Source organism: Bombina bombina, chromosome 3, assembly GCF_027579735.1.
Source record: "Bombina bombina isolate aBomBom1 chromosome 3, aBomBom1.pri, whole genome shotgun sequence".
Taxonomy (NCBI): Eukaryota; Metazoa; Chordata; class Amphibia; order Anura; family Bombinatoridae; genus Bombina; species Bombina bombina.
In genome coordinates, this window is record NC_069501.1 from 867,667,265 (window position 1) to 867,690,834 (window position 23,570).

A 23,570-nucleotide genomic window follows, 5' to 3' on the forward strand; every position below is an offset into this window, starting at 1 on the left:
TTCCTGAGCTTTTAAATGATCTCTCAGTCGGGTTCAGTAGAAATCACAATCATGGGAAAGACTGCTGACCGGACAGTTGTGCAGAAAACCATTATTGACACCCTCCATAAGGAGGGAAAGCCTCAAAAGGTAATTGCAAAAGAAGTTGGATGTTCCCAAAGTGCTGTATCAAAGCACATTAATAGAAAGTTATGTGGAAGGGAAAAGTGTGGAAGAAAAAGGTGCACAAGCAGCAGGGATGACCACAGTCTGGAGAGGATTGTCAGGAAAAGGCCATTAAAAAGTGTTGGGGACTTTCACAAGGAGTGGACTGAGGCTGGAGTCAGTGCATCAAGAGCCACCACACACAGACAGATCCTGAACATTGGCTTCAAATGTCATATTCCTCTTGTCAAGCCACTCCTGAACAACAAACGTCAGAAGCGTCTTACCTGGGCTAAAGAAAAACAGACCTGGTCTGTTGCTCAGTGGTCCAAAATCTTTTCTGATGAGAGCAAATTTCGCATCTCATTTGGAAACCAAGGAGCCAGAGTATGGAGGAAGAATGGAGAGGCACACACTGCAAGATGCTTGAAGTCCAGTGTGAAGTTTCCGCAGTCTGTGTTGATTTGGGGAGCCATGTCATCTGCTGATGTTGGTCCACTGTGCTTCATTAAGTCCAGGGTCAACGCAGCCGTCTACCAGGAGATTTTAGAGCACTTCATGCTTCCTTCCGCAGACTAACTCTATGGGGATGCTGACTTCATTTTCCAGCAGGACTTGGCACCTGCCCACACTGCCAAAAGCACCAAAACCTGGTTCAATGACCATGGGATCACTGTGTTTGATTGGCCAGCAAATTCGCCTGACTTGAACCCCATAGAGAATCTATGGGGCATTGCCAAGAGAAAGATGAGAGACATGAGACCGAACAATGCAGAAGAGCTGAAGGCTGCTATTGAAGCAACCTGGCCTTCCATAACACCTCAGCAGTGCCACAGGCTGATAGCTTCCATGCCACATCGCATTGAGGCAGTAATTGCTGCAAAAGGGGCCCAAAACAAGTATTGAGTACATACAGTATGCATGCTTATACTTTTCAGAGGTCCGATATTGTTCTATGTACAATCCTTGTTTTTTTGATTACATGTAATATTCTAATTTTCAGAGATTGTGGATTTGGGGTTTTCATGAGCTGTAAGCCATAATCATCACAATTATGACAAATCACTGCTTGAACTATCTCGCTTTGCATGCAATGAGTCTATCTCATATATTAGTTTCACCTTTTAAGTTGCATTAGTGAAATAAATGAACTTTTGCACGATATTCTAATTTTTCGAGTTTCACCTGTATATGAATAACATTTTAAAACTTCAATTTACTAGCACTCTATGGGAAGAGAGGGCTTTAGGTTTTTCATATATATTTAACAGTAAATACAACAATCCTCTTTTTTGCACACAAAAGAATTAAGAAGTTTAAGATGCCTTACTCAGTGCATTTTTAATTTAGCAGTGACTGATATAAAATTAAATTTGAAAATGTTAAATCTTGTATGATCTGTTAAGTTAAATATGTTTGAATTATTCATAAATCTTAGTAAATATATGCAAAATATTTTAATAAAGATTTTTTTTGAGATACAAACATAGAAAGATTTAATTAGCAGTGCATCTGCATGGCTTCAAATACTAATGAAAATCAGGCTCCAAAAAAATATTCTTTGGATATGAGAGTAATCACATTTAAAAAGAATGACTGTTAAATTAATTTGAAGCTTCCTTCAAAGTTTTATCCCAGTCAAATGGAAGGACGGGGCATGGAAGATATTCAGGGCTTGGAAGATTGCATTAAATTGAGTAAAACAACATCCTCTGGATGAATGATTATGCAGGGATGTTTTTGTCTTTGCCTTTTTGTGTGCATATTAGAAAGTGTTATTCAAAGTTACACTGTATCGAGGGAGTAAAGGAAATAGCAGACAGCATTAACGACAAAACTATAAAATGCAAGGATAACAGTTATTAGTATTATAATAAAATAAAAGTGAATACGTCTGTAGAAAAAGACAATATTTATCCAAGCATTGTAAAGGATCTTAGATATTTGCTATTTGTACTATTAGCATTGTAAAGGATCTTAGATATTTGCTATTTGTACTATTAGCTGCATTGTTTAATCAGTTACTACTTACCGGCGACACAGTCTTTTAAAAAACATTTCCCATACAAAAAAATAATAATAATCATAAACTGCATTGCTTTGTAGTAGATGTCATAAAGTTAATATGTAGAAGTTGGCTTAAGGGAAGATTGCCATGTTTAAAGGGACAGGAAACCCCCAAATTTTCTTTCATGATTTGGATAGAACATACAATTTTACACAACTTTCCAATTTACATTCCGTTATCAAATTTGCTTCATTCTTTTGTTATCCTTTGCTGAAGGAACATCATTGCACTACTGGCAGCAAAATGAGCACATCTAGTCAGTTAATCACAAAAGGCATAGGTATGCAGGCATCAATTAGCAGCAGCTTCCACTAATGTAGGATATGTGCATATTTTTTTTCAACAAGGGATACCAAGAGAACAAAGCACATTTGAAAAGATCATGCTCTATCGGAATCATGCACGTTTAATTTTGACTTTCCAATCCCTTTAAGTCTATCCTTAAGTCAGGATCAGGATTTTATCCAGATAATTTAATGTTTTTTTTATTATCAATTTTCTGAGTTCTGTAATTGGGTGTATTACATCATTTTTCAAGGCACCCATTGTTGTTGCCCAATCAAAAAGAATTGTAAAGGCTGATTTCATTTCATGAACCTCAGTAATCTAAAAAATTAGATGTAAAATATATCTATAGACACCACAAATGCAATTACTATCATTAAGCATTTAATTCTGAGTTTTCTTGACAAAAAATGCCCCAGTTTCTGAGAAGCACTTGGTGTAGTAGTAGATTTTTGTTCAGTGAAGATACCATTGATGCAGCATGTTTCTGATGGTCTATAAATAGAGTAGATGGAACAATTTCATTGGGCTCTAGATTATTTCTAAATTTCTCAATTCGTCCTGCTTGTATGATACCTTGGACCACTGAAGATGCATAATAGGAAATACCACCTAAACCAAAAATTCTTCCTGTATATGTATTTGTTTGTGAACAGATCAAGGTGTTAATAGCAGTGAACGTTTCCCAAGTCAGCTTTGTAACGAAAACTGACGGATATCAATGGGCTGTCTGGTCAAGATGTTTTTAAATTACTCTCATAAGTTTTTATGCCATTTTGACAATAAATATAAGATGCTACTTTGATCAAGGTTGTGCTTTGTTTCCTGTTTTTAATATACTGTGGGCATGCTAATCTTCAAATGGATTTGCCCTGTTAAGCAAAATAACTTATTTCTTGCAGGTCAAAGTTTACCTTTTCTGGTTTTTAATTGAACCCTTATGTCCGAAAAACTTTTATTTGCATGAAGACTCGGCAGAAAAAAGAGGGATTGTTGTAATATTTTCTCCACTCAAGAGCAAAGCAAGTACTTTTGTCTCTAAAGGCTTATTTAAAAGTTTACATCCACTAAAAGTCCTAAATCTGCATAACAGTTTGCTATCCATAAGAATTGTTTGGCTGGAACTGATACTATCGTATAATTTAAGGGTATTTTAGCAGATCGATATCTGCTAAACTGAAAAATCAATGACTATTTTAAAGTCTGACAAGGACCCTAAAATAAAACTCCTGTTAACCTTGGATTTCAAATGCTGTTCATATAGAAGAAAACCCAAACATTAATTGCTATTAATACAGATAATATGAGTTACATATAAAGCTGTACATGCTGTTTTGGCAGCAGCTTCTGCATGCAGATATATTCGACCTGCATGGAAGTATCCCTGCTAAGTGGCAAATGGCCAAATATATTACTCATAATCGCTATACAACTTTTAGGGGAAGCAGCTTCACTCAGAAGAACCTCTAACTTAATTTTTTTATTTTTTAATCTGTCTCCTACAATAATTAAAGAAATGAATTAAAGGGACATGAAACCCAAAATGTTTCTTTCATGATTCAGATAGATCATACAATTTTAAACAACTTTCCAATTCTCTTCTATTATCTAATTTGCTTCATTCTCTTGTTATTCTGTGATGATGGAGCAGCAAAGCACTACTGGGAGTTAGCTGAAAGCCAATGAAACGATGCATATATGTGCAGCCACCAATCAGCAACTTGTGAGCCTACCTAGGTACACTTTTCAACAAATGATACAAAGAGAACTAAGCAAATTAGACAACATAAATAAATTGGAATGTTATTTAAAATGACATGCTCTATCTGAATCATAAAAGAAAAAAAATTTCATGTCCCTTTAAGTTAAACAGGATCGAAACAGCACTTTGATAAAAGTGTATTTCTATGATTTCTATGTATGAATTCTTAAAGGGACAGGCTAGACCAAAAATAACTTTCATGATTCAGATAGAGCATGTAATTTTAAACAATTTTCCAATTTACTTTTATCACCAATTTTGCTTTGTTCTCTTGGTATTCTTAGTTGAAAGCTAAACCTAGGAGGTTCATATGCTAATTTCTTAGCCCTTGAAGGCCACCTCTTTTCAGAATGCATTTTAACAGTTTTTCACCACTAGAGGGTGTTAGTTCACGTGTTTCATATAGATAACACTGTGCTCGTGCACGTGAAATTATCTGGGAGCAGGCACTGATTGGCTAAACTGCAAGTCTGTCAAAAGAACTAAAATAAAGGGGCAGTTTGCAGAGTCTTAGATACAAGATAATCACAGAGGCTAAAAGTATATTAATATAATTGTGTTGGTTATGCAAAACTGGGGAATGGGTAATAAAGGGATTATCTATCTTTTAAAACAATAACAATTCTGGTGTAGACTGTCCCTTTAAATGTTTAAAATAAACAGATGAAAAAGAGAGAAAATGTATTCAATTGGATTAAAGTCCTTAAAGGGCCATCATGCACTCATTTTTTCTTTGCATAAATGTTTTGTAGATGATCTATTTATAAAGCCCATAAAGTTTTTTTTTTTTAAAAAAATGTATAATTTTGCTTATTTTTAAAGAACATTGCTCTGATTTTCAGACTCCTAACCAAGCCCCAAAGTTTTATTTGAATACCGTCAGCTACCTTCTCCAGCTTGCTCCTTTTTGTGTAAAGGGTCTTTTCATATGCAAAAGAAGGGGGATGGGGGAGTGTCTTGCAGTGGGCTTTCTAGCTACCTTTTCAACAGAGCTAAACTGAAAGCTTCTAAGTAAGTTTTTAAACCATTTTATACTGGATTTTTATATCAGTATCTGTGCATCTTATTCTTTATAGTAGTGTCTATTACATGCAGTTATATGAAAATGAGTGTATACTGTCCCTTTAACTTTATTTGTTCACAGTTTTGTAATTAATAGTCCAACATTTTTAGTGCCTTTTAAGAAAAATAAAAAGTTGTTAGTAAGCAAAATTCTAACGGGTATTCTGTCATTTTGTAGGATTTCATAGTTCTATTTTGGCATTATTAATGTTTATAAAGATATAAATGGGCGTTTACATTAAAATTCAAAACAATTTAACTTAACTTAGTGAGAGTAACTTGTAAATGTGTATTCTGGATTTATTTATCCCCCCCCCCCCCTACTTTACTCCTGTCTAATTGCAATAATCCAGTGGTTTTAGAAGCTTATTTTATAAACCCTCTTGTTTTTGGTAGCCTCCTATTCCTCTTGTAGATGGCCTTTGTAGTTTAGACCTGTCACAGTCATTACTGAATGGGTTAGGAAGATGGTCTATATGAATTATATAACTTAAAGTTGAGTATGAAATGTTAAATAACTTTTCAATGTATTTCTATTGGCTAATGCTCTTTGTATCTTATCATTTAAAGTATTTTAAGAAGCTGCTGATTGATGGCTATTGTCTTTCAGCTATTTCCCAGTAGTGCATTACTGCTCTATCAAAAAAGGATGCCAAGACAATGAAGCAAATTAGATAATATAAGTTAATTGGAAGTTTGCTTAAAATTGCATGATCTATCTGATTCATTAAAGAAAAATGTGGGGTTTCATATTCAGTATACACCAATTTTCATTTAACTGCATGTAATAGACACTATAATAAAGATACTGATATAAAAATCCAGTATAAAACCTTTAGAAAACTTACTTAGAAGCTCCCAATTTAGCACTGTTGATGTGGTAAGTCTGAGACAGCCGCTGAAAGGGGCTGAAAGCAGACATTCCCACCTCCCCTGCATATGAAAAGATCCATTAAACAAACAGAAGCGGTCTGAAGTCAGTACACATCTAAAACTTTGGGGATTAGTTAAGAGTTTGAAAATCAGCACAATATTATTTAAAAATAAGCAAAACAATACATTTTTGCAAAAACACTCCCAGATGGGCAATATAAATGGATAATCTACAATACATTTATGCAATGAAAAATCTAGTGTACAATGTCCCTTTAACAATCATTTTAATAATTAAAATAATTAACATTCGGCCAGATTACAAGTTTTTCATTATGAGGGGTGCAGTGCTAACTTGCACGTTATTGTCACTGCTCACTTACCTACAGCGCTGATATTACAGGTTTTCCTAAACCCGGCTTTATTAGGCAAGAAGTGAGCGTAGAGCAAAATTGTGCTCCATACCGCACTCCAATACCAGCGCTGCTTAAGTCAGTGGTGAGCTGGTTGTACGTGCTCTTGCATGATTTCCCCATAGACATCAATGGGGAGAGCCGGCTGAGAAAAAGCATAACACCTGCAAAAAAGCAGTGTAAAGCTCCATAACGCAGCCCCATTGATTCCTATGGTGAAACAAAATTTATGTTTACACCCAACACCCTAACATGAACCCCGAGTCTAAACACCCCAAATCTTACACTTATTAACCCCTAATCTGCTGCCCCCGACATCGCCAACACCTACATTATACTGATTAACCCCTAATCTGCCGCTCCGGACATCGCCATCACTATAATAAACATATTAACCCCTAAACCGCAGCACTCCCGCATCGCAAACACTAGTTAAATAGTATTAACCCCCTAATCTGCCGCTCCGGACATCGCCACCACTATAATAAACATATTAACCCCTAAACCGCAGCACTCGCGCATCGCAAACACTAGTTAAATAGTATTAACCCCATAATCTGCCTCCCCTAACATCACCGCCACCTACCTCTATTTATTGACCCCTAATCTGCCATCCCCAACGTCGCCACCACTATACTAAATTTATTAACCCCTAAATCTAAGTCTAACCCTAACCCCCCCTAACTTAAACATAATTAAATTAAATCTAAATAAAAACTACTATTAATACCTAAATAATTCCTATTTAAAAGAAAATACCAATAAAATAAACCCTAAGCTAGCTGCAATATAACTAATAGTTAACTATTAACTATTTACTAACTACCTAGCTAAAATAAATACAAATTTACCTGTAAAATAAAACCTAACCTAAGTTACACTAACACTACACTACAATTAAATAAATTACCTAAATTAAATACAATTACCTAAATAACAAAAACAAAACAAAACACTAAATTACACAAAATAAAAAACAAATTATCAGATATTTAAACTAATTACACCTAATCTAATAGCCCTATCAAAATAAAAAAGCCCCCCAAAATAAAAAAAACTTTTATTTGGGCCTTTTGCTGGGAATGGCCCCAAAGTAATCAGCTCTTTTACCTGAAAGAAAATACAAACAACCCCCCTAACAGTAAAACCCACCACCCACACAACCAACCCCCCAAATAAAACCCTAACTAAAAAAACCTAAGCTCCACATTGCCCTGAAAAGGTCATTTGGATGGGCATTGCCCTTAAAAGGGCATTTAGCTCTATTGCAGCCCAAAGCCCTAACTTAAAAATAAAATCACTAACCCCTGAAGATCCACTTACAGTTTTGAAGATCCGACATCCATCCTCAATGAAGCCGGGAGAAGTCCTCATCGAAGCGGCAAGAAGTCCTCAGTGAAGCCGGGAGAAGTCTTCATCCAAGCCGGGAGAAGTTGTCCTCCAGACGGCGCAGAGCAGCTCCATCTTCAAGACATCTGGTGAGGAGTATCCTCTTCCAACGAAGTCTTCTTCCCGAATGAATGTTTCTTTAAGTGACATCATCCAAGATGGCGTCCCTTAGATTCTGATTGGCTGATAGAATTCTATAAACCAATCGGAATTAAGGTTGAAAAAATCCTATTGGCTGATGCAATCAACCAATAGGATTGAACTTCAATCCTATTGGCTGATCCAATCAGCCAATAGGATTGAGCTCGCATTCTATTGGCTGATTGGAACAGCCAATAGAATGCAAGTTCAATCCTATTAGCTGATTGCTGATTGGATTTTTTCAACCTTAATTCCGATTGGCTGATAGAATTCTATCAGCCAATTGGAATCTAAGGGACGCCATCTTGGATGAAGTCACTTAAAAAAACATACATTCGGGAAGAAGACTTTATTGGAAGAGGATGCTTCGCACCAGATATCTTGAAGATGGATCCGCTCCGCGCTGGATGGATGAAGATAGAAGATAGAAGATGCCATCTGGATGAAGACTTCTGCCTGTCTGGAGGACCACTTCTCCTGGCTTGGATGAAGACTTCTCCCGGCTTCGTCGAGGACTTCTTGCCGCTTCAATGAGGACTTCTCCCGGCTTCGTTGAGGATGGATGTCGGATCTTCAAAACTGTAAGTGGATCTTCAGGGGTTAGTGTTAGTTTTTTTAAGGGTATGTTGGGTGGGTTTTATTTTAAGGTTAGGGCTTTGGGCTGCAATAGAGCTAAATGCCCTTATAAAGGCAGCGCCCATCCAAATGCCCTTTTCAAGGCAATGGGGAGCTTAGGTTTTTTTAGTTAGGGTTTTATTTGGGGGTTTGGTTGTGTGGGTGGTGGGTTTTAATTTTGGGGGGGTTGTTTGTATTTTATTTTCAGTTAAAAGAGTTGATTTTCTTTGCGGCAATGCCCTGCAAAAGGCCCTTTTAAGGGCTATTGGTAGTTTAATTTAGGCTAGGTTTTTTTTATTTTGGGGGGGCTTTTTTATTTTGATAGGGCTATTAGATTAGGTGTAATTAGTTTAAATATCTGATAATTTGTTTTTTTATTTTGTGTAATTTAGTTGTTTTTTTTTGTAATTTAGGTAATTGTATTTAATTTATTTAATTGTATTTCATTTAGGTAATTTATTTAATTGTAGTGTAGTTTTAGATGTTAGTGTAACTTAGGTTAGGTTTTATTTTACAGGTAAATTTGTATTTATTTTAGCTAGATAGTTATTAAATAGTTAATAACGGGGGGCGGAGCCGACAGCCGAGGTGATCAGACGTGTTATGCCTGAGCTCCTAGGCCATGCTTAAATAAGACAGCTACTTATGGAAAAAGAACAAGCTAGATTTATATATAGACATCTCCCTACTGATCTATAACGGAAGAACAATCTGCCTGAGTCAACTTTAATTGTAACCTTCGACTTTAGTATCCCCTTTGGGAGGAAGCTGCTGTATTGCAAATGGCTGGACACCTTGGCCTGCACCTCTATTGATCTAGATCCTTACAGCCTAAATTCACACTGAAAATGGAGGAGCCCCAGGAGATGCCCTACTGCAGGACCTAGATCGGCAGATTACAGACTGCTTTGTGGATCTGACAGACACTATGAGGACTGCATGTCGAGGAAAGGCCACAAGCACGCTAGCTAGTGAGGAATCCGGAGACTCAGGGAAGGAGCATACATTAGAAAGCGCCTTAGTAGCGCGACATCATTTACCACTGCCCCACATTGGAGAGGAGAATCAAGATTACCCATCACAAGACCAATGCAGTCTGCTGATTCCTGATTGCCCGCCAACCGCAGAGAGAGTTACCGGAACACTGGAGCTGACCCCACAGAGGGTAGAGCTGCGGCAGTCACCGGATCCCAAGCCATCACTTATACCAGAGGAGGTACCTCGCTCCCTATCGGTGTTGAGCAGCGGAGAGGTGTGTATTCTACGTGATGGAAATCTGAAGCCCACTATACTGCTACTCACGGAGGCTTATGTTAGGCGGGCTGTCTTTTCTATACCGCTGTGGCCTACTAGTACAAATATAAAGCAGGCAAGACGCTCCACAGACTCCGTTACAGACGGGATATTGCTGGATGAGAGGGCTCTACTATCCTTGTCAATCTCACACAGATTAGGCGTAGGTTAACTATCTGACCTCCCATGGGGATATACTGATCGCACAATCTATCGACACGCAGCATGATCCCCTCTGATTCCCAAGATGTACACTGAAACAGTAACTACTGACTTAAGAGAGACATAAACATCAGTTTTTCCAGGATTCAGCTATTGTCTCATCTCTTAGGACTCTAACCAGATGTCATTTGAGCATTGGCTAATGCTTCCTAAGATTTTCTATTTCTCTAGTAATGTATGACCTGTCCACTGTTGATATCTCCTGGACATTTTCATTAATATGAACTAATTTTGTGACTGTTCCTGCACAACTATATATATCAACATTAGGTGGCCCCCAATACCTTAAAACTCAAACACAGAACTAATATGTTAGTTGTACTCTTCACTTTCGTGTTCTATTTTAGTAATACCAGGTCTGATATATACTATATACTTATAAGACTAATTAAGTACCCAGTTGTTATTATTTGCAGTGTCTGGAAATAGCCCAATGCTTATTGTTTTAGAATTAATCTTCTTATTCTTAAGTATGCTCTCTGTAACATCCTTACTCTATGCCATCAGACTGTCAGGGAAAGTGTGTTAGAGATTATATTACTACATCCCCTGCCCTGTCCAATTTATTTGGCAGACTCTGATACTACAATATATTACTCTCAACTTTTAATAGCAACAATTCACAATCTTCCCTTTTCAAAATGTCTCCCTCTGCTCCCCTTGCTGCTGAGATTGCTTATTTTAGGACTAACCATTTACTGGTAGCAATACTTCATATTTCTCACTTAACATAAACACTATATTGTTCTATATGCTTACATTTAAGGGGGGATGCACATCTCAAGTACTACTAAACCTAGATCTCTGTCTTATCGATGTAATGTTTAGAGTGACCTTCCCTTACTGAACAGGGTCTATTATTTTCAAATATCACTTTAGCTCATAGGTTGGCTGAAGCAAAGGTATATTTGTGGTATAATCAGGTACAGTTTTGGTGCGTTTTTCAAGTCATTTGCTTGTTTTATATGTCCCACATGTTTGTTTCAAGGACAGAATTTATGCTCTGTATATATACATGAACCTATATGCTTAATAATTACTATGCATTCTCACTTATTACCTATATGAGTCTCCCCTCTTGAAGAAGCCTAGGGGTTTTATATGAAGCTCAGATGCACACTTTGCATGCTGTGACTTGTAGATATGCAGCCTATTAAAGACATGTAGAACCTATACATTGATTTAGTATAATATGACAGGAACAATCGAGCTCAGTGTATATGTCCTATCCCCATGATACTCAGCTGCTATTAAGGTCTTGATGACATACTAGCTAATTGACCTTGTCAATTAACATTCTTATGGTCTTCCGCCCCCCCTCCTTAATGCAGGCGACCATAATTGACAATAACACTATCTCTATTGCTTATACCCTATATCTTTAGTATTTTATTACTATTGTTATATAGATATATTATATGTAATTAGAGCGGTGCTTATCCGCTGATATCTCCCTGATTCCCCCCTCGCTTTATATCAGGTTCCTTGAATCAAGACCCTTCAAAAAAAAAAAAAAAAGGGAGAAAAAGAGAAAAGACATTTATCACAAAATAGTTTTTCCTCCCTTTAGCTCCTTACAACCTGGGTCCCCTTAGTAGCTACATTATTTGCTTAGAATGTGTCTCGACACGAGAGCCTGGACTAATAGCTACAGTTATTAAGATATATTAAAAATCTACAAAAAGATGGTTCTCAGTTATAAAAGGGCAAACATTGCATGGCAGGATGTTTTTTCTCTCAATATCAATGCTTAGATGTTTATTATACTGTAATGTAGTGTTGATGTACCGTATTTACATGTTGTTGTTATACAAAACCATCAATAAAAAACTATTTAAATATAAAATAGTTAATAACTATTTAGTAACTATTCTACCTAGTTAAAATAAATACAAACTTGCCTGTAAAATAAAAATAAACCCTAAGCTAGATACAATGTAACTATTAGTTATATTATAGCTAGTTTAGGGTTTATTTTACAGGTAAGTATTTAGTTTTAAATAGGAATTATTTAGGTATTAATAGTAGTTTTTATTTAGATTTATTTTAATTATATTTAAGTTAGGGGGTGTTAGGATTAGACTTAGGTTTAGGGGTTAATAAATATAGTATAGTGGCGGCGGCGTTGGGGGGCAGCATATTAGGGGTTAATAAACATAGGTAGGTGGTGGCGATGTTAGGGACAGCAGATTAGGGGTTAACTAGTGTTTGCGATGCGGGAGTATGGCGGTTTAGGGGTTAATATGTTTATTATAGTGGCTGCGATGTCAGGAGCGGCAGATTAGGGGTTAATAATTTTATTTTAGTGTTTGCGATGCGGGAGAGCCTTGGTTTAGTGGTTAATAGGTAGTTTATGGGTATTAGTGTACTTTGTAACACTTTAGTTATGAGTTTTATGCTACAGCTCTGTAGTGTAAAACTCATAACTACTGACTTTAGAATGCGTTACAAATATTGCGGGATAGGCTGTACCGCTCAATTTTTGGCCTAAAAAAAAAGCTTGTAATACTGGTGCTATGGAAGTCCCATTGAAAAAAGACTCTACGCAAATTGCGTAAGTTGATTTGCGGTAAGGCCAAAAAAGTGTGCGGGACAGCTGTACCTACAAGACTCGTAATAGCAGCGGTAGTAAAAAAGCAGCGTTATGAGGATTAACGCTGCTTTTTTACTCATAACGCAAGACTCGTAATCTAGCCGATTGATTTTTAAACAGCTCTCATCTCTTTGCTGGTTATTTGATTCATGTTATTGGATCAAGTAAATCAAGAAAATGATATTTGGTTAGGTAAATAGGAAAGATGTTGTCACCTAAACAGAGTTCTGTTGGGCTCCATCAAGAGTTGTCAAAAAGCAATACAGTTTATATTAAAGAGTTTCATGGAAAAAGAATAGATTATTTTGGTTAGTTGACTGCATATCAGACACTCAAGTTGTTGCTCTCTTAGATGATGATAAAGGCAAGATTTTATTGAAGTTAAGTAGATTAATGTTCTTGAGGAAAATGTAGCCTGCTGTGTTGGTTTTGAAGCTCTCTGTAAAAGATTGTAAATCTGAAAAATGGAAAGAGCACCTTAATCTTAATCACCAGCAGGGATGGAATGATTTGCAGTCTATAAGGTAATATATAAAAATAATTTAAATAATTATTTACATTAATTATTAATATTTTTCAATATTTTATAATTACATAACGCACCTTAAGATAACTCATATCGACTTAGTGCACATGAAGAATTAGTGTACTCCTGTTTGGTTTATGTGCACAGATCAGCGGGAGTACACTCATTCTTCATCTGTGCTAACCCAACATAAGTTATTTTAAGGTGCATTATGTATTTATTGATAAAATATTAATAATTCATGTAAATAATTATTATAGATATACTAAAAAAGTCTAAATAATCCATAGAATATATATATATATATATATATATATATATATATATAGTGTATATATATATAATTAGTATGTTTTTCAATATTTTATATTTAATATTTCCATAACATGCCTTAAGATAACTAATTTTTCATGTTCACTAACCCGACAGCGCGTTAGCCCTAAATTGCAGAATTCAAAGCATGTTGGGCATATTTTACATTCCAATGTTCTTCACATAGAATTTTTATTATTAAATATATATTTCTATGTATATGTGATAATGTAAATATATACTGTATATCTGTATATATATATATATATATATATATATATATATATGTGTGTGTGTGTATTTAAAAAAAAAAAATTGTATGTGAAGGACATAGGATTGTGAAATATTAATTTCTCCTGTTGGGTTAGCGTGTGAGCGATTAAATGTTTTTTCTTCTGTGCTCTCCATTGAAGTCTATGAGGAGAAAAAGTTAGCACGGTTGAGATATTCAAGGTCCTTAAGTTAGCTCCCGTAGGGTTTCGCTGTCTTGCAAAAGTTTTACTTTCAACTTGTAATATGCACAAAAAGATTAGTTCTTGCAGTTTTTACACTCGAGCAGGAGTGCTAAATATTCTTTTTAATCTAAATCAGTAAACGGTCTTGATAAATAAATGCCTTCAAAAAGTTTTGGGACAAAAGGCCAGTGTGTTAAAAAAGGGACAGTTACATTAAAACCTGGACGTCTGGTCACACTATTTTGAACCAATTATTTAATTATTCTGCTTTTCCCTTTTTCTGTTTTTGAATTTCTAACTCTCTTTAGTCAGCTCTTTTAATTCTAGATCCCACTCTCAAATGATTTTCCTACAATTCTATCCTTTCTCTTCAATATGAAATGTTTTCCCTTTTTACATTACAAATTTTAAGATCTGTATACAGATGGCCCTCGTTTTACAACGGTTCAATTTACACCGTTTCAGAATAATAACCTTTTTTTTCCAGTCATGTGACTGCTATTGAAAAGCATTGAGAAGCAGTGCATTTATTAAAATAGCCAGTAGGTGGAGCTGTCCGCTTGTGTTGCAGCAAAGCCAAGCAAACGGAAATTAATCAGTTTAACCAGACCTGAGCTATCGAGCATATTTTAAAGGAACAAGATCTTCCTGTATATAAATCGGTCCAGATTGGAATGCATAGAAAGAACTGTTTGCAGAAAAATGCAAGTGAAGTCTGTGTTGTGTGATTATTTTATTAGGTTTATAATGATGTTTAGCAATTTTTTTGTTCATTTAACTTAGTTTAATTATATATTCTGTGTTGTGTGATTATTGTATTAGGTTTATATTGCTGTTTAGCATTTAAAGTCTTAATTTTAAAGCTTTAAAAATAAATGTATTAGGTGTTACTTATGACAATTTTGAGATGGGCCTGGAACCTATCTCCCTTACTTCCCATTGACTTACTTTATAAACTGGGTTTCATTTTACAACGGTTTCGATTTACAACCATTCCTTCTGGAACCTAACCCCGGCGTAAACTGAGGGCTACCTGTACTCTATTTCAACTGTTTATTTATCTTCCCTTTTCACCTGTAATTTTAATAGATTAAATTATTCCTTCTCCCACATCTAATTTTTTGTCTCCCACTATAATTTCTGTTTTCTCTTCCACCAATTTCTATCTTAACTTTCACATTTTTTGACATATGCGATTCACATATATATATATAGTTTGAAAGGGAGACATAAGATTCTTAAATATTTAGTTTTACAAGGCTTCACAAAGTATGACTGATTGGGGTTAAAAACAGCAAGCATGGGCATCCACATGAGGGGCAAGAGGGTGAAAATTAAAGAGGAATAAAAGAGATTGGGTTATTATACATTACTATCCTTTCTTCTAATAACAAACCAAAAACACACTTACGAGTATTGCAGGAAGTAGAGTCTCTTTTTCATGTAAAATAAGATATAAGTGTTGCTCACTGATCAAATAAATAATTTATTACAATAATCATTTCAATCCAAATGGTGCAATCCCAGACACATAGTTTCACAAAAAAGTACAAAAAGAAAGTGGAACCATTAATAAAAGTAGTCCATAAGTCTAAGTAAAAACTGCACACACTCAAAAGAAAATTAAGGTTAACATATGTGGCAAAGACAGTAGTTTATTATTATTTATTTGTATAGCGCTGCAAACTTCCATAGCGCTGCCCCCATCAGAGACTGTCATATATGCACTGTAGCTGTGTAAATAACTCTTTTTGTTCTCTAACTGCTTGAGACTTCAATGTAAAAGTATCCCAATGTCTTGTCCTATACCTGTGTAGAAAAAGAATTCAATTGTTCCGTTTCCCATGCCACTTTGGAATGACACATTTACTGGGGTATTAACCCTTTAAAGCCATCTAAGACTGGATATTTATTACAGCTGCAACTTATGTTCATTCTACTTTGAGGCTAATATATGTATAAATGTGTGTTGTGTGAATGGTATGTATTGGGATCCCGTTTCTTTCCTTATGTTATTCATATTTTAAATTAGTTTTTTATATGTTTTGATTTATACTGTTAATAAAAATTTATATTTTATATTGCACACTTTTTAGTATGATGGGTTCTTTGCCATATTACAAATGTTTAATTTATTTTGAATGTGTGCAATTTTTATTCAGACATTTGGACTCATTTTATTAAATAGTCCACTCTCTTTTTTATACAATTTTTCTTTTATATCACTTTTTCATGTAACGCTATAAATATCAAATGGTCAGAAAACTGCAATTGCTTAATTTGCCAGAACATGTAAAGTTATAAAACTATATTCCTAAATATGATTTGTTTGTTTATTGTATCAGAGTTGATTTTATTTTATTCTGTTTTTAGACATTTTTGCCCTCCTAAAAAATAATAAAGTAATACTGCAAATGGCCATGTTTAAGTTTGGTTGTGTCATTCCTACAGGTCTACTGTAGCGATCAGAAAATCATAAGTGGATTCACAAGAGCTCTTTATATTTACATGCACCTTTTTTAAAATGTATTACCTTAATACACTACTCTTTTCTTTATCATGTCACAAAAACTGGCTGCACAAAACTCACGTAATAAAAATACTTAAGGAATAAAATGAATGATAGAATAACTAGAGTGTAAAATTGATGGTGAAATACTTGTCTAGTAAAATAATATCCATACTCACTATTATCTATACTTGTTCCCCTATAAAAGCATTATAAAGGGATTCAAATCTAGTGACAACACTTTAATTACATTTTGTCTTAAGAAAGCATGATTTAATTTTATTTATTTATGACTCATGATATTTTTATGGCCTTAATTCTATCTTAAGCATGCCCTTAATTACTAAGCATATGCTATTTCCTAAAGTATAAATAAGGTCATCTGCTTAGCAGGGTGTGAAGTAAATTATGTGCAGAACGTTAGATGTCTTTAATTTAAATACTAAATCATATTAATATACATCTAAATGTGAGGGGCATAAATAAGGATATTATGAAAAAATGCTGCCTCCTCATACATCTACAGTATAAACAATTCAAGCACCTTATTAGCCAAAGAAAATTTATGAAGTTAAAATAATGAACACTTTTCTTTACCTTTCCTGACACTTGCATGCTGTTTTCTTGCATGCTCATGATAGCTTCGGAAATCTTCACATCAATAGGATCCATGACTGACTCAATATTGACTGGCCCCTCCAGTCTATCAGCTACAAGAAGCATGGCATCTGTCAAAACAAAAAAACAATCATGAGTTGAACAAAGGTCAATAGCTCAGTGTAACACACCACATTAAAAGGTCACATTACCCATACAGAGCTCATTCAGCGTGCACTGAATTAATTGTTTCTTGACAGCAAATAGACACCTACACAGTATTGCAAACACACCTGCCGTCAAAACATACTTTTCTAAGACAGTTGCAGTTCAAAGTAGATTGATTTTATTATGAATCGAGAAGCTTTACAATACACTGTAAAAAAATATTTAAAATCATGTTGACTATAACTCCTAAATCAGGTAAACTTTTCAAAACCACATAAGAAATTGCAAACAGCAGTTTAGGAAGTAGCTTACAATATGTTAAAGCAATCCTAAATGTATTTAATTTAAAGGAACATTCAAATAAAAATGTACATCTTCCATAAAAGGAGGAAGAAGACACAGAGGCACCAATATGGCCTAGTAACGTCTGCACAATAGTAAGACAATGTAAAGTAAAATGGTACTCACAAAGATAGAGCACCCAAAAGTGCAAATCACGCAGGCTGAATCAATTAGCAGTGGTCCAGCTCACTGTATGCTCAAAAAGGAGACACCTGGATGGAAACCAGCAAGCAGCAAACAGAATTCCTATTCCTGTGAGTGACATAAGACAAAATCCATAGCCTAGTACAGTCGGGTTATACAGAGTGCACAATTACTGGTCAGACTTACAGAAAGCAGTGCACCTCCATGTGCATTCAAGGCAAGCTGGAACCTCTCAGTCGCCCAGGAAAGTGTACTCAGGTATAGATGGTGTCGGTGCACCAGCCACATGGTATAAGTCCAAAGGATGAAAAGAAACTCCAAAAATGAGGGCAGCAATTGTATCAAAAAAGCATATATTTATTAAAAATAAAGCAACGCGTTTCTCAGCCCCTCTAGGGCTGTTTCCTCAGGCTAAACAATAAAAATGTAACATTGATACACTTGCTATACATTTTAAAACCATATCATTGGTTAATTAAGATACCCCCCGTTCCCCAAACCCAATTGCTCTATATGCACCTGTTTGTAAACTCTTGTATGTTAGCAGCAATATTTATAGTGATCAGTCAAATTATTCACATTCTTACTAGTCACCCCTGGAGCTCATGCACATACACCACATTATCCATCTTACGAGCTTTTATATATACATTATATTCATTACACTGTTTTTTCTTATTTTATCTTCACATCTAGTTTTATCCTACATGTCATCAACATAACACTTAGTGACTCAGACGTTAGGAATATGATTAGTCCTGGTCACGGAATTACTACGTTATTAGTTAGCCTATGATATATTGACAATATACTGATGATTTTATTTTCTCCCTTCTTGTCATTAGTAGAAGCATGGAGCCCTTTACACATGACGTATTTGGCATCATGGGCATACGTCAGTGCACCCCCCCCCAGAGCCAAATCATTGGATATTGGGCAGGTCCTGATACACACTTTTCTGATGTTACTGATGGTGTCAATAGACATGCCCCCATAGAGATACTAACCAGTGGTTAGACTATTGGTCATATGTATATACACCCCCCCCCTGACGTCATGGGCGGCATGTCGAGAGCCGTGATCTAAAAATATTATTTTTATTTTTGAATGGTATGTGTCATATTGAGCATAATTGTACATATTATTAAGATTACTAAATATCCTCTGTGATCTCTTCATATAATTAGGACAAGCTCATTATGACTATGACAATCAGCCCTATCAGGTAAAGTCAACTACACCTTTAGCCAGTATAAAGTGAACTTTTAGGTTTACTCTTTATTGTTTTTTAAAAATCCAATACATTATTTTTATACTTTAAGACTGAGGTGTTTATAGGACCTTCTGAGTACTCAGTGCACTTAGGAGTTAAGGCTATACCTTCATATATATAATGAATGGTGTTAGCATATCACATTATCAATAACATCACTTATACAAACAACTCCATTAGCAACACTAATTACCAGCTGTATTGCTGCTAACATACAAGAGTTTACAAACAGGTGCATATGGAGCAATTGGGTTTGGGGAAGGGGGAGGGGTGTCTTAATTACCCAGTGATATGGTTTTAAAATGTATATAGCAAGTGTATCAATGTTACATTTTTAATGTTTAGCCTGAGGAAACAGCCCTAGAGGGGCTGAGAAACGCATCATTTTGTTTTTAATAAATATACAGGGAGTGCAGAATTATTAGGCAAATGAGTATTTTGACCACATCATCCTCTTTATGCATGTTGTCTTACTCCAAGCTGTATAGGCTCGAAAGCCTACTACCAATTAAGCATTTTAGGTGATGTGCATCTCTGTAATGAGAAGGGGTGTGGTCTAATGACATCAACACCCTATATCAGGTGTGCATAATTATTAGGCAACTTCCTTTCCTTTGGCAAAATGGGTCAAAAGAAGGACTTGACAGGCTCAGAAAAGTCAAAAATAGTGAGATATCTTGCAGAGGGATGCAGCACTCTTAAAATTGCAAAGCTTCTGAAGCGTGATCATCGAACAATCAAGCGTTTAATTCAAAATAGTCAACAGGGTCGCAAGAAGCGTGTGGAAAAACCAAGGCGCAAAATAACTGCCCATGAACTGAGAAAAGTCAAGCGTGCAGCTGCCAAGATGCCACTTGCCACCAGTTTGGCCATATTTCAGAGCTGCAACATCACTGGAGTGCCCAAAAGCACAAGGTGTGCAATACTCAGAGACATGGCCAAGGTAAGAAAGGCTGAAAGACGACCACCACTGAACAAGACAAACAAGCTGAAACGTCAAGACTGGGCCAAGAAATATCTCAAGACTGATTTTTCTAAGGTTTTATGGACTGATGAAATGAGAGTGAGTCTTGATGGGCCAGATGGATGGGCCCGTGGCTGGATTGGTAAAGGGCAGAGAGCTCCAGTCCAACTCAGACGCCAGCAAGGTGGAGGTGGAGTACTGGTTTGGGCTGGTATCATCAAAGATGAGCTTGTGGGGCCTTTTCGGGTTGAGGATGGAGTCAAGCTCAACTCCCAGTCCTACTGCCAGTTTCTGGAAGACACCTTCTTCAAGCAGTGGTACAGGAAGAAGTCTGCATCCTTCAAGAAAAACATGATTTTCATGCAGGACAATGCTCCATCACACGCGTCCAAGTACTCCACAGCGTGGCTGGCAAGAAAGGGTATAAAAGAAGAAAATCTAATGACATGGCCTCCTTGTTCACCTGATCTGAACCCCATTGAGAACCTGTGGTCCATCATCAAATGTGAGATTTACAAGGAGGGAAAACAGTACACCTCTCTGAACAGTGTCTGGGAGGCTGTGGTTGCTGCTGCACGCAATGTTGATGGTGAACAGATCAAAACACTGACAGAATCCATGGATGGCAGGCTTTTGAGTGTCCTTGCAAAGAAAGGTGGCTATATTGGTCACTGATTTGTTTTTGTTTTGTTTTTGAATGTCAGAAATGTATATTTGTGAATGTTGAGATGTTATATTGGTTTCACTGGTAAAAATAAATAATTGAAATGGGTATATATTTGTTTTTTGTTAAGTTGCCTAATAATTATGCACAGTAATAGTCACCTGCACACACAGATATCCCCCTAAAATAGCTATAACTAAAAACAAACTAAAAACTACTTCCAAAACTATTCAGCTTTGATAATAATGAGTTTTTTGGGTTCATTGAGAACATGGTTGTTGTTCAATAATAAAATTAATCCTCAAAAATACAACTTGCCTAATAATTCTGCACTCCCTGTATGCTTTTTTTGATACACTTGCTGCCCTCATTTTTGGAGTTTCTTTTCATCCTTTGGACTTATACCGTGTGGCTGGCGCATGGACGCCATCTATACCTGAGTACAGTCTACTGGGCGACTGAGAGGTTCCAGCTTGCCTTGATTGCACCAGGAGTTGCGCTGCTTTCTGTAAGTCTGACCAGTAATACCCCGTCTGTACTAGGCTATGGATTTTGTCTTATGTCACTCACAGGAATAGAAATTCTGTTCACTGCTTTCTGGTTTCTATCTGAGTGTCTCCTTTTTGAGCATACAGTGAGCTGGACCACTGCTAATTGATTCAGCCTGCGTAATTTGCACTTTTGGGTGCTCTATCTCTGTGAGTACCATTTTACTTCACATTGTCTTACTATTGTGCAGACGTTACAAGGCCATATGGGCACCTCTGTGTTTTCTTCCTCCTAGAATCATCATCACCAGGGACTTACCATCCTTTTGACAGAGTGCTGCCTTCCATTGGATTTTGGATAATAAAGACTTTTTATATATTTTTTATACTCATTTTGAGCTCCTGTTGTAGCTCGCAGTAATGTGCTTTACGTGTTACATTTTACATTTGGATCCTAGTAATTTTTAGATGTGGATTTAGGAAGCGCCCCCTATGAGAACAGTGTGGTCTATATTTCCCATTTTCTAATCTTCCATAAAACATTTTGGGCCAGATTACAAGTGAAACAGTATTTAATGCTTCTGCTTGAGCGCTAACTTTGCTTGAATAAACTTTTTGCACTCGTTGGGTAGCACTCAAATTACAGATTGAAAGTAAAAAGTTTTTGCTTGCATGCAAAAAGCCATAGAAGTCAATGAAGTAAAAAAAGTGGGGGAAAACCTAACCTACTCAAGTGCAAACCCGATCAAATATTCTCAAGTGCGCAAGCCTGACATGAAAATATGAATATTTCACATTCCAATGTTCTTCACATAGAAGAATATGTGCTATTTATTCATAAATTCATATTTCTATGTACATTTGATTGTATTTTGGTATTCGAAATTAGGCACCGCCTTACATGCACATCTGACTTTTTTATATATGTTCTGTCCTGTCTGTGTGGTAGGTACTATGTCGGCAAGACCTGTAGGACATTCAGGGAGAGGTTGGCGAATCAGAAAAATTCCCATAAGAACGGCCTTAAGAGAAGGACATTTTGATAAACCGGTAGCCAGACATTTTTTGTCCCATAAACATCCCATTTCAAAACTTAGGGTTATGTTGATTGATAGGATCGTCCCTCTAAACTGGGAGGTGACTGAGAGAGGGAACTCCTTAAATGTAAGGCTAGGTGGATATACCAGCTGAACACACTTGCCCCGAATAGACTGAATGTCCACCTTGATTATTCACTGTTTTATTAGGAAGGGCACTTAAACATGGGGTTTCAGTAATCTGGCACTTCATCTGATTTAGCTGTAGGTTAGGTTTATATATGAAGTTAGTTATTTATGTTACTTAGGAAATGATAGACCGATTATCCTGTTCATGAATGACTATATTGTGCTATATCAAGGTTCCCCAACATAGATTTGGGGTTTTGGATTATATACCATTTCACTGATCATGTTCTACAGTTCATATGTACACAGTGGTTTTTGAACTCTTGGTTCTTTAGTCTATTTTGCTGTTAAACCTGGTAGTTCAGTTTTTAGCTTCTGTATAGGTGTTGACTTAGTGCTTGTGTTTACTTTTTGATACTTGTGTGTGGGTGCATGTGGCCACTCAGATTTCCTTGATATACACATCAGTGTCTAATGCTAGCCTTAGTATCTACGGACATGGGGTCGCCTGATGGGACTTGGTGTCTCTATTTTTATGTTGTTGTCTGCTGAACTACCAGCCCTCTTCTAGCTTGGTTAATATGTCTTGATACCAGTTAAATCTTTATAAGCTTGGTCATAGCCTGTATGGGTTGACATGGTCATCATTTGATTTACTGTTGCTCAAGTTTTCTGAGAGCAGTACGTGTTGCCAGTGTTTCAGCACCCTATCGCTTTAAGGAAGCTCTGTTCCATTTTTATTATTGTCTCTTACATCACAGTTGCATGTGGATTTAATCTCACGATCATACAACGTGAGTATGACCTGTCCTGGTTACCTTTGGGAGTGAAGCCGTAGTAGCCATTCTGGTGATCCTGGGCATATGGTGTAGCTCCAATATGAGTTAACTCATATACCTCTACCTATCCTCTCTAATACACAAGTATACTCCAGCCCTCCCACTAAGAGCCAACAATGATCTGCTCCTTGCATTCGCGACTATCACCTCCTCTCATGCTAGACTGCAGGACGTCTGTCGTGCAGCACCTACCCTCTGGAACACTCTCCCTCGTGCTGTCAGGCTTTGCCCTAATCTTTCTTCCTTTAAATGTTCCCTGAAGA

General features: G+C 36.3%; 1 protein-coding gene across 1 annotated transcript in view; it reads right to left on the minus strand.

The window, feature by feature from the left end:
* Window positions 1-23,570, minus strand: part of GPC6 (glypican 6) — a 2,314,333-nt gene that overhangs the window by 341,001 nt on the left and 1,949,762 nt on the right. The window contains exon 5 of the mRNA XM_053705482.1: window positions 17,260-17,390. Within this exon, the coding sequence (XP_053561457.1) occupies window positions 17,260-17,390 (131 nt within the window). The remainder of the gene's footprint in view (window positions 1-17,259; window positions 17,391-23,570) is intronic.